At 44.4% G+C, this 12,903-nt stretch overlaps 1 protein-coding gene across 2 annotated transcripts; it reads right to left on the bottom strand.

Moving 5' to 3' along the window:
* Positions 1–422: 422 nt before the first annotated feature.
* LOC311122608 (regulating synaptic membrane exocytosis protein 4-like) lies at positions 423–7,727 on the bottom strand. 2 transcript variants are annotated; one of them, XM_084196949.1, is made up of 6 exons: positions 7,260–7,727; positions 2,645–2,783; positions 2,274–2,386; positions 1,998–2,099; positions 1,613–1,752; positions 423–1,492 (listed from the first exon to the last, which is right to left on the bottom strand). In XM_084196949.1, exons 1-6 carry the CDS (start codon positions 7,414–7,416, stop codon positions 1,295–1,297), a joined length of 849 nt encoding a protein of 282 aa, XP_084053075.1. In that variant the 5' UTR covers positions 7,417–7,727; the 3' UTR covers positions 423–1,294. The 2 variants fall into 2 exon arrangements, with proteins under 2 accessions (XP_084053075.1, XP_084053076.1); XM_084196950.1 differs by having other exon boundaries at positions 1,240–1,492; positions 2,645–2,786; positions 7,260–7,411.
* Positions 7,728–12,903: the final 5,176 nt, after the last annotated feature.

Below are 12,903 nucleotides of genomic sequence, written 5' to 3'. Positions count from 1 at the left end.
CAGAACTGTAAAAGAACCAACAGTCCTGAAACTCTGGACAATATCAGGGGGTGCCCTGGGACAAGAGAGAAAAAGAGACGTGTACAATTTAAACATTATGTTTATCTTTATAAGGCTTGTAAACCTTTACAATGAAATAAATAATTTACATTTATTTTCATCATCACTTTGTCACATAAACTGTTTTTTTTTGTTAAATAACTCCAAAAGTTTTTATTTTAGTTTCTCTTACTGTATGTCTGCCAAACACAGACTTATGTTATGGATGGTCTAAAGAATGATAAACAATGTGTCTTTTTTTATCACGCTGTTGCATTCACTCCCCTTTGAAAACCATGCACTAGTGACATTTATCTTTAAAAATAATATAAATTGTTGAAAATGGCTGATCTGTTTTATTTGTTTTTATTCATCTTTTTTTTGCAAGTTGCAGCCTCAAGAAAATAATTTTCTTTTTTTTTTTTATTCAGCTACATTTTTGTCCATGCAAAAACATTTTTTTTTTCATCGGCATTTAAATTTCATACAATATATCAACAGAGAAATAATAATGTTAGGTCATAAAAGTTAGTCTTGTTGTGGGTTCTGATCATTAGATTCTGGAGCGTCGATAGTACAGTCGCCTCTTCTGTATTGCCTTTAGTAACTTTAGTATTGTCTCTCTGGTGTAATCTACTACCTACACTGTATAGGTATTTTGACTAGGGCCTCATATTCGGAGTGTGAGCTTTACCTGGGCCACCCCACCTCTCCTATTGCAATTATCCTCATAGCTCCATTTACACATCTAGCTAGGTCTGTTGGCGTGGCGTGACCAAGCTTCTGGACAGGACAACACTGTCAGTCACCCCTTCAGGTATACAAGTACTTAGACAAAAAACAAACAAAAAACAAAAAAATTAATTAAAAACCAAAACATGTATTTTTCATTCGAAAAGGGCTTCTGTAGAACTCATCGAGCGGGTTCCCAGTTCTGACCCCCATGGCTTAAGATTGGATGAAAACCTGGAATCGCTCGATTTAGAGACGATTCCTCGTGCTAAGGAGTCCGTTACGGCCTTCCAATCCGAGCTGGCGCTCCGACCCGGCCGAGGGAGCGACGCTCGCTACGCACAATGTGTGCGACATTTTGCTCAAAACACAGGATCACGTTTGCACCCCTAGAAACAGGCTCAGAAGACACAACATCAAGCATGCAGTGTAACCGGGGGGCGTGACCTGTCTGTCTGTCGCAACTTGTTTAACCTCAACACTGGGTGCTGCTGCTACAACAATGCTATCAGTCCACACACTGCTATGACCGGCTATCCAATGACGTTTGGGAAGCTCTTCTTGTCAAGGGGGCCAGGGTAGGGTCCACCAATGAGGAAGGAGGAAAGAGCTTGAACCAGCCAATCACCATGTTGGACAGGTCCAGCTCATCTAAAAGTATCTGAACTGCTCCCATAAAGGATTTATGGTCCATGCGTCCGTAGTCTCCCCATACGATAATCTGTGGAGAAGAGGGTTTATTAGACATGTTATTATAATATTTTAGATGCCTGCATTTGCTTAGAAATGATGTGTGAACTGTGAAGTATTTATCAAGGCCTCGTAGAACATAGAAGTTTACCTGTAGAACTTTCCCTCCAGGAGCCTCTTCGAACGGCAGTTGCTGCTGGTAAAGGGGATCCAAGGTTTTTCTTGCTACTTTTGTTTTCTTTTTGGCTATACAGGCTCCGTTTTCTAAAAGATATACCTTTACATATGGTGCTACGAAGAGAGAGAGAGACAGAACGGTTACTATACTATTGGCAGCATTGTCAGTTGGTTGAAACTCTGGTTACCATAGTGACCAGTTGGTATTAACATTAAGTTCAGGGCTGTGGGTTCTATTCTATTCTACTTATATACAGGATACTAAAAATGTATGTACTCACGGTACTGTAAGTAGCTTTGGCTAAATGTGTCTGCTAAATAGCATATATTAAGATATTATACATCATGTAGTAAATTACCTGGCAGTGCCTTGGAACCTGGTTTTCCCACAAGGCCACGGGCTCGGATCACCTCCACCTCCAGTGCTCCTTTCTTGTCCACGATTCCAATCTGGATGTCACCTGAACCACACACACCACAGCCAACACAATGTCAACACTCCATTTACACAATACAGATATCCATTCCGTATGGGATGAGGTCGCTAAAGGTGTCTTGACTCACAAATAAAATATATAATTCATTCATTCAAAATCTCTTGATACAACATTGTTCCAGGAATCTGATCCACCTACCCATGGGTGGTGTCGCTAGCGTCTGTCGTCCAACCAGCTGGGCTGGGCCTAGTCCATCCAGGAAGTCAGAGAACTGGGCATCCGAGGAGAGCCTCACACCAGGGAAAATCAGGCTGGAACGGAAGGGAAAGATGACACTGGTAACTATGGAGACTAAAGAAGAAGGCCTCAAAGCTTGAACTTGATTTCTTGCTGCGTCACCATCAAAGGTACAATTAAATACAAAAACGATGTTCTAACATATTTAGAGTTGGCAAGATCCAAAAAAGACAGGAAATTCAAATGAGCACCCCAACCTTAAATTTGACCTAAAACCCCATTTTTGGGGGGGGTGTACATTATCACATTGGTATGCGTCATACTCCGCTTACTTTCCCTCGGAGCTGTAGCTGTTCATGCTGCCGTCGGTGGACTCTCTGCTCGCTTGCCGAGTCATCCTGCTCCTCATCTCTACGGCCAAGCCTGTCTCTGTGCTCCTCTGGACGGTACTGCGAAGCTTCTTCCCACCGGCTTCTGGACAGAACAGAGGGACAGAGTGGTAGAAAGAGAGAGAGAGGGAAAGGGAGAGAGAGAGCGAGAGAGGGAGAGAGAGGGAAAGATAGAGAGCAGGGGGGAGAAATAGTCAATACATTGTTCTCAAGTGTGTGCTGTGCTTTCGAATTACATCCAGTAGGTAAATTGCAGACATAGCGTTTTCACTGATTACGAGAAGTCTCATTGAAGTCATCAACAGGAAGATCACACTTCCACTCTATGGCAATTCTACCAACAACATCATGCACCCTATTTTCAGTGCTACCAAGGCACTGGAACTTCCATGTGATAATTTAGCAAAGAGAGTTATTCAACATAAAGTGCCATATTATCAACAGAAATATAACAAAAAACTGAGTTGTGTGTGCATCCGTGTGTGTGTGTGCGTGTGTATGTGTATTCGTGTATGAATGGGCTAAACAGAAGAAGACCATGTACATCCCTCTTCCTGCCATGCCAGAGCACCGGCTGCCTGCCCTGCAGGGTTCTTGCTCTAGCTTAGTATCTCTCTCTCTCCCTCTCTCTCTCTCTCTCTCTCTCTCTCTCCCTCTCTCCCTCCCTCCACCCCTCCCTCCATCCCTCTGTTCCACCTAGGACCATTCAGTGTCTGGCCTCCCCCAACTGATACAAGGTGACAGCTGACTGCCCCCATTAGACCTGCTGAACATCTCCTCCAATCTATGTGACAGTAGGCCCTGTGTAGGGCACATGGCCAGGACGTGGCTGGAGCTGCGTGAGGCCTGAATGGCATTCTTTGCAAACCACCAAGGAGGGCCAGGAGGAGGATATACTGTAGGTAACTGTAGGTGCAGGTACTGGTACTAGGACAGGTCAGCCACTGCAGAGCTCTACAACAGTCACATGACAGGGCTTTTTGCAGAGAACTAAAGAAACAAAATGGCTGTTCATTCAAATACAAAAATGCACACGGGGTACACCGGACTAATTTAAAGTGTCAAATGGTAAAAGGTGAACTAATGGGTCTGTCTCTCAGTAAGGAATGCAGGAAGCAGAGTTATTGAGTTATATTGTTTAACTCGGAGGATAACCAGGGTAAAGAGAACGAATGTAAAGAGAGCTAATTTATGTGGCAAGCGTTTACATTTTAGTCATTTAGCAGACGCTCTTATCCAGAGCATACTTTTTTTTTTTTTTTTCATACTGGCCCCCCGTGGGAAACGAACCCACAACCCTGGCGTTGCAAGTGCCATGCTCTACCAACTGAGCTACAGGGGACTCAAGGCACACTTAACCAGCATGGCTACCACAGCATTCTACAGTGATACGCCATCCCATCTGGTTTGGGCTTAGTGGGACTATAATTTATTTTTCAACAGGACAATGACCCAACACACCTCCAGGCTGTGTAAGGGCTATTTTACCAAGAAGGAGAGTGATGGAGTGCTGCATCAGACGACCTGGCCTCCACAATCCCCCAATCTCAACCCAATTGAGATGGTTTGTGATGAGTCGGACGGCAGAGTGAAGGAAAAGCAGCCAACTAGTGCTCAGCATATGTGGGAACTCCTTCAAGACTGTTGGAAAAGCATTCCAGGGGAAGCTGGTTGAGAGAATGCCAAGAGTGTGCAAAGCTGTCATAAAGGCAAAGGGTGGCTATTTCAAGAATCTCAAATATAAAATATATTTTGATTTGTTTAACACTTTTTTGGTTACTACATGATTCCATATGTGTTATTTCATAGTTTTGATGTCTTCACTATTATTCTACAATGTAAAAAATTGTAAAAATAAAGAAAAACCCTTGAATGAGTAGGTGTGTCCAAACTTTTGACTGGCACTGTACGTAAGAGTGGTTCTGCTTTATCATAGGAACAATCTTTCTGAGGACAACACACAGAGGGGATAATAAAGCCCTCTATAACCAAGACTTCTTACAGTTTGAAGACCGCTCAATAATTCCCCATTCTGTGTTCAAATAAACTGAAAATAATCTGGCATATTCATATTGTCCTTAATGCAATTTCCCTCTCTGTAAATTATAATTTGTGTGTGTGATTTGTGCCTAGAATATGTCCATCTTCAAACGCCTTAATTATACTCTGGCTACTGTCCCTGCCTGCAGCATCTCTCCCTTCCTGTCTGCCTGCCTGCCTGTCTCCCATCCACAGGAAGTATAGACTCTTAGAATCAGTGAACGATAAGCCTTTATTTCTCAGGCAGGCACTCACTACTGAGGCCAGAACCCTGGCAGCTCAGCTATTCAATGACATCCGCCTCCTCTTCCTCTCTTCTCAGCACTGACAAAGCAAACCGGATTCAAAGAAGCTGACAGTGATGTCTAAAGGCATCTAAAGACCTGCCAGTGTGACAGACAGTCAGGCCATATAGGAACTACCTAAACACAATCAATGAGCGATGTGCTGAATGATCAGCTGAATGAATCAATTAACATTCATTCAGCTGAATCAAAGCTAAGGTCAACCTGACCACTGTATGTACTGCGGTTAGCCTGCATATTGTTGTATCTGAGGTCATTATGGATGGCCTTACTAATAAAGGAGGAGAAGCTCATCTTTGAAATCTATTTTTAATGGCCAGCCAACTGTTTTTAATGATGCAGTTTATACCTCATTGGACAGAGTAAGGAGCTGAATAAACATGTGTGATTATGATGAGACTGTAGGTGCCATGAGCCAGGCCACACACACACTCATACACACACACACTCATACACACACACTCATACAGACACACTCATACAGACACACACACACACACACACACACACACACACAAACACAGGCTTTGCCGTTGTCATGGTTTGTTATTAAGGTAGAGCATTAAAAAGATTACGGAGTGGATTTTTGAAAGCTCACTCAGACAGATATACTCAGTCTTAATTACAAATTAAGCTACTGCCATTGAAAGTGCTTTCCATACACGTCATTGAACGCTATAACCCACTAAAAGGGAAAAAAGTATATAAAAAGATGTATTCTGCAAAGAGCTAAGGATCTGTGAAAGATAGAATAAAATAAAAAGCATTTAGGAGATGCTGCAGTGCATCCAGACCTAGCCTAAAAAACGTGATTTTCCCAGAGCGCATCTAGATGCTAGAATAAAACCTTAATTTGAGGAGATATTCTCTGCTGGACACCTGCAGTGTCACTTCCGTCCAATCAAATGACTGTTTACAAACATCAATACAGTTTGTGTTATCTGGGAGAAATGTTTGTGAACAGTAACTTGATTGGACGCACATTTCGTGTCGACTACTCTAGTACCTGTAACTCCAGGTAAGGAAGCATTAAAGTCAGTGTCTACCCAGAAAGGGGATTGAGATGGAGGGGGCTGGAGATCATGTCTATTTCAGAGGAGTCTATTAAAGTCTATTTACAGTATAGGAGGAGGGTAATACGATCCCCCTAACCCAGCTAATACAATCACAGCTAATACAATCCCCCTAACCTAGTCTTATGAAAACATCCTATCTGGATTATCATAAACATATTCTCAACACCCACTCAGAAATAAAACAGCTATAAAAACACACACTAGACACTAGAGACGAGGTCAATACAATATCTAAATCTAAACTACCGCCCACACCAGAACAAATAGTGATTCATTCCAATCGAGACAAGACAAGCATGCTTGCCATTGGTAAGTGAAGTCAATGAGGGAGTAGGACAGGGTTTCAGAACAGATCATCAGATCTAAAGCAGTAGCCAATGACACGAACAGGGATGTAGCTACTCAAGTACGAGAAGCCTCTCCAAAAACACACTGAGCATGCCCATCCACCAGCAACATCAATAACACCACCACCACAGTACCGTACCACAGCTAATACTACAACAGCCTCCACCCTCCCGGTGCTCCCTCTCCCCTTTCGGGTCATCAGTCAACCATCCGTCCAACATTCCCTCTCCTCTCTCCCCCGGTCCCTCTCCATCTCTCTCCACCCCTCCAGCCCTTCGTCTGCTCACTCTCTTACTGCTGCCCCTCTCCATCCCCCCATCCCATCCCTCTGCTCCCTCTCCCATCCTCCCATCCCTCTCCCATCCCTCTCCCATCCTCCCATCCTCCCATCCCTCTCCCATCCCTCTCCCATCCTCCCATCCCTCTCCCATCCCTCTCCCATCCCTCTCCCATCCCTCTCCCATCCCTCTCCCATCCTCCCATCCTCCCATCCCTCTCCCATCCCTCTCCCATCCTCCCATCCCTCTCCCATCCTCCCATCCCTCTCCCATCCTCCCATCCCTCTCCCATCCCTCTCCCATCCCTCTCCCATCCTCCCATCCTCCCATCCCTCTCCCATCCCTCTCCCATCCTCCCATCCCTCTCCCATCCCTCTCCCATCCCTCTCCCATCCCTCTCCCATCCTCCCATCCCTCTCCCATCCCTCTCCCATCCCTCTCTCCCTCCAGCAGCAGCAGCAGCTGTGTGTGTCTGCTCCAGTGTCTCAGGGTTAGGGCCATCTCATCTTACCTCTGTCCTCCTCGTCGAAGGAGTTCATGCAGGGGAAGTAGTTGGCCAGCGCCTCGAACGACGCAGACAGGCTCATCTTGCTCTGGGAACGCTGCATGCGCATCCCGGACCCCGGGGCGCCAGCCGCTGCATTGGCATCATGCCCCTGCCTACCCATGGTCACTGATCACCTGAGTCAAGTCGCCTTCTAGCGGAGGTTACAGGTGTCCAAACAGCTCTACCGTGCACCGAGAGGAAAACTGAAGAGCTGGTTGAACGCTGAAGCCCAAGAGCAGACTATGGTGCTGTACTGTAGCAGAATGGCTTTCTGATGTAGCGATGTGTGTTGTCTCCCTGTGCTGCGTAGAGTGAGACTGCGTAGAGAGAGAGCTTGCTTGCTTCTCTGCTCCGTGTTAGTGCTCTGTTCTATGTGCCTGCTTGGTTATCTCTGCTACTCAGCTCCTCTCCCTCCCTCTCCTCTTCTAACGCAATTGGGAGAAGGAGAGGGCGGGGGGCAAGCTGCATCCTCCTCAGCCAATCAGAGGGATCTCTGCTCAGGCGCACCTCGGCTGCCTTTCCAGGCAAAGGAGCTCTACCCAGAGATACAAATCACTGAACCTCACAGGCTCCTCTCTCTCTCGCACACACGCACGGATGCACATGCATACAAACACACACACGGATGCACACGCGCACATGCATGCACAAATACACACACAACCACACACACACAAACGCAGAGCCACAGAGGTCCCTGTGACAGCCAGCCATTAGGGCCATAAACAACCCTGAACAGCTATTCCACAGAGGGGGGGTGTTGGCCACATGCCGGTCACTCACAATTCACGTGATAGATCTCCATCCCCCTCCCACCCCCACTCCCCCGGTCCCCAGCAGCGCAGTTCTCTTCAGTGTTTTTCCACCAAAGATTGCAGCAAACTCCATGTAGCCAGCTATCCCACTCTCTTCTTAGATACCCATGCATCATCAGCACAGCGGCGCTAAAATTATTGCCATTATCGAAGGAGAATTCACTAGAGCTAGTTCAAATTTACCGTCTATTAAATAATTGTAATTTGTGAGAGAATCTCACGTAATGGCTGTCAACAGAATTATTGTCTTTGAGACATCACTTCCTTCAACATCATTTCAAGCACCTACGCTACAACAAGGACTGTTTGAATTAGTAATCATAAACACTGCAGAGTCCATCTCTGGCATCTCTCTCTTCAACCTGAGAGACTGGAAAAGGCACCAGACATCCTCTAACTAGCTCACTTCAGTACTGGGAGTGTGTGTGGACCAGTTTGGACCAGCTTGGACCATCCAGCCAGAACCACTTCAGTCCAGATCTCACAGGTGGTCCCTAAGACCCTTTACAAAGTTTGTGAGCACAGTAAAATTAGACCGTAATGGCATGTGGGAGAGATGCCCTATATACCAATCTAGGACATCAAGCTTGGTGAAGAGAGAGCCGAAGTGTCTGTAGAGGAACGTTAGCGCTGAAACAACAGACAGCTAAATTGTGCTGTTTTAACAATCTTGTCAGAAAACCAACTGCAGTGCTTTTTCTCAGAGAAACTGGCAGAATAGACACAGTACTGGCCAATTACTGAACAAGCACTGAGCTGCACTCCTTTAAATATAGCACACCTCTGGGCTACAGTCCCACACTGGGAATAAAAGTCCTCACTCAGAGAAACACTGCAACCTATTTCCACAAAACAAAATCGCCCAATTTCCCCTTTTGTCCATTGAATGACAGGTTCTCATCTAGGTCAGATGAACAAGTAAAGGAAATTAGATGGAAGAGAAGAACACCGTCCGAACCAATTGGGTCATTTTAATGCGTAATCTGTAGCAGTTTGGAATATGATAATGATTCAACCAGATTGAGAGTTGAGATATGAGTACTAAACGCTTGTGACTTTCATATAAATCATGAACTGTACTTAATGGGAGACATTTACATTTTTAAGTGCACTCAAGTCAGAATTGTGTACAACTCATTGTGTATTAATGAGGACCCTGCTAACACCTCCTCCTAGGTACCACAACCATCAGACAAACACCATTATCTTTGAGGTAGGTGATATGGCTGTGAGAGCCAGAGGCTTAATGTTTTGGAGTGGCACCAATAATTATTGGATAATTATAATGAGTGAGGTCACACTAACAAGCCAAAAGTATGTGCATATTTATATTGCTAGACTATTCATTCCAGTGTGTGACCCGCTCATCACTACAGGAGGAAGAAAGAAGATAGCGGTAAATGCAGTTTGTTAAATAGCCTTGTCACTTGACATGGCAGAGGTGACGTGTTGTGTTGGTCTCAGAGGTCTAGTACTCTACTGAATGCGTGGCTGACCCCTGGCTGACCCCTGTTCCATTATTCCATTAGATCTATAGACCTAAGAATACACAACTACATTCTACTATGACGATCTTGGTTCGACAGACACTGGGAGACAGGAAGCAAGTACAGGGTGATGATTTAATAAATAAAAGACATGGAACAAAACATGGACAGCGTCTGGACGGGGAAACGAAACAACATCAATGTTGACACTGGGATCAAACAGAGGAACAGACAGATATAGAGGAGGCAATCAACAAAGTGAAGGAGTCCAGGTGAGTCCAATGAGCGCTGATGCACGTAATGATGGTAAGAGGTGTGCGCAATGATGGGCAGCCTGGCGCCCTCGAGCACCAGGGAGGGGGAGCGGGTGCAGGGGTGACATTCTACATGCTTCAAAAGAGTAAAGGACATGTAGAGAGGTAGATTACTACAGCACATGTCATTGAAAACTCAGCATCAGACGATCCCTCTGAAGACACTTATTCTTCCCTGTGAAGAATCCTTCAAAAATTAGGTTGGTGTGGGGATTATGACAGGTCTGACTTGTCTAAATGGAAAATATTCACCTGAGTGCAAGACATGCATCCGATTGGAGCAGATATATAAACATGACCACGTGACTGCTATTGGAGTTCAACAAAAACAACATGTTGTGCACGTGCTGTGTGCCACAACTTTTGCACCTTCAGTGTGGAACACCGTAACCAACCCTCCACCCAACCAAGGATCAGTCCCAAGAGGTGACTTAAAGGCTATTCAACGATATGACCAAGGTGCTGAATACAATACACAGACTGGTCTGAAGAAAATAAGGTTGATTACATAGCTAGTTAGTTTATTTCCCACGTCTGTCTGTGTAGATCTGGTGTCCACAAATAGAGTGCACTTCACACTCCTTTCAGAGGACAAAAAGTAAATAAATGAAAGCCAGGGGCTGAAATCTCATTAATTGTGAAATATACTGCACATGAGTAAGAAAAGGTATCTCTGTATTTAATTAATTCATATTAATTAATGCAGCAAGTTAAAAGTCGGCCATTAGTATAAAGCATAGAAGGTAATTTCAAGTATTTTATGACAGCTGGTGAAGGAACTAACTGTGCTCTACATTATCTTCATTTCTAAGGAAACAGAGCATTAAAGCCCCACTGATCAATTAGTATACAGTAGATCAATTAGTATACAGTAGAAGTCTATGAGCCTAAAGTAGATGCCCACAGACTTGGGTCAAATACAGAACATATGTCAAATACTTTCAAATACTTGGGCTGTGTTTGATTTAGTTTGCCTGGTACAATGGAACCAATGATATATTGCACACTTCAAGCTAAATCAAGCGCACCTGAAATTCTTTCAATATGCATTCTGACCGTGGTCTGGAAGTCCTTAGACCTTATAAGACTGTACAGCAATGACCATCTCAACATCTTTGACTCTTTCCCAACAACATGTACAATAGTTTTCCAGACGTATTAGTCATTTACCATAACTGGTCTTGCTTCCCAGACAGAGATATGTGTTTAATTACGATCAAAAATGCAGAAAGACGACAGATAGCCGGGAAAATAATAGCACCTCACACGACTGGAATCCCAAGAACGCTACTTATCAGATGATAACAGCAAGTCCGGGGCATAATATTCCTGAAGTGACGCGGGTGCTGAGCAACAACATAAAGACATCAAAGACTGGTTGGTCTTTGGGGAAGGAAACGTGTGTGATTGATAGGGCACAGTGAGGCCAAGCGTTAGACAGAGAAACAGAACCAGTCAGCCTGCAGAGTGTAAACACAGCCTAATGGAGCTGTCCTGTCCTGTCCTGTCTCCTCTGTTTCCTCTCTCTCTAATGCCCAGCCCACCACCGTAATACAGACCAGCACAACAGCATTCCTCAGACCATACAGCTAGGGCTATAATGGCAACTGATACAATACAGTCATACACACAAACATAAAAACACACACAGCAGCCCTGGTGGTGGGGAAGTACAGCTTTCCTCCTGCTCCTGGCTCTGAGAGCTACCTGCCGTCTGTCACACTAACACTATAGGACTGATTCAGGTCATCCTGGTGACCACAAATGGATACCACAATTAGCTTCATAAGGGAGAACGGATTTGAAGACTAAACGTAATGATATCATGTCATATTGTATAATATCATATTGTATTGTTTTGTATTGTTTCAAATCACATCAGATCACATGACATACATATAGGGTGAGGGAAAGCCAAGGTATGGAGATGAGAGGCATCAGTATCTCCGTTTGATCCAACAGCTCATTCCATTTCACAGAGGTCAGTCAGTTAGTCAGACAAGCTTTACAGTAACAGCCAGAGAAACTTCAGGATGGAATGTCTACTGATGCCAAGGAAACCAAAACAGGCAGATTTCTGGGAAGAAGAGAGTGTAAAAGAGAGTTACGATTTGGATACTTGTCAAAGCTACATTAACACTGACATTGAGCCCTAGTCATTAACACACATTAGTCCTACACGTTGTTTCGGGGAACCAATGCAATCCTTCAGGTCTCAGGCAAGGTCACACAAGTGTTTTCAACAAACCACCCGTTACGCACACACACACACACACACAAGCACACGCACATACACACACACACACACATACACACACAGAGCTTACAGTATGTAGTTCACACCTTCAGTAGTTTCTGAGGAAAGTGTGACATGTGTGAGATGCATGATGCAGGTGGACACACAAGGTAAGGTGAAGTAGGAACACACTGAGCTGTATAGAGGCAGCAGTAGCACTGTGACTTCCTGTACTCAGTGGTGTGAATACACTGACAGATAGACAGAGAGGGAGAGGGAGAGAGAGAGGGGGGGAGTGAGTGGTGAATGAAAGAGGGAGAGAGAGAGAGAGAGAGAGAGAGAGAGAGAGAGAGAGAGAGAGAGAGAGAGAGAGAGAGAGAGAGAGAGAGAGAGAGAGAGCTGCACTTCCTAACCTCCTGCCAAATGTATGACCATATTAGAGACACATATTTCCCTCAGATTACAGCGATCCACAAAGAATTCGAAAACAAACCCAATTCTGATAAACTCCCTTATCTACTGGGTGAAAAACCACAGTGTGCCATCACAGCTGCAAGATTTGTGACCTGTTGCCACAAGAAAAGGGCAACCAGTGAAGAACAAACACCATTGTAAATACAACCCATATTTATGTTTATTTATTTTCCCATTTGTACTTTAACTATTTGCACATTGTTACAACACTGTATATATACATAATATGACATTTGAAATGTCTTTATTCTTTTGAAACTTCTGAGTGTAATGTTTACTGTT

This window comes from Coregonus lavaretus (assembly GCF_964263955.1).
Source record: "Coregonus lavaretus genome assembly, contig: HAP1_SCAFFOLD_781, whole genome shotgun sequence".
Lineage (NCBI taxonomy): Eukaryota > Metazoa > Chordata > Actinopteri > Salmoniformes > Salmonidae > Coregonus > Coregonus lavaretus.
Note: the sequence above shows the minus strand (reverse complement) of the source record. Positions and strands in the feature narration are given on the sequence as shown.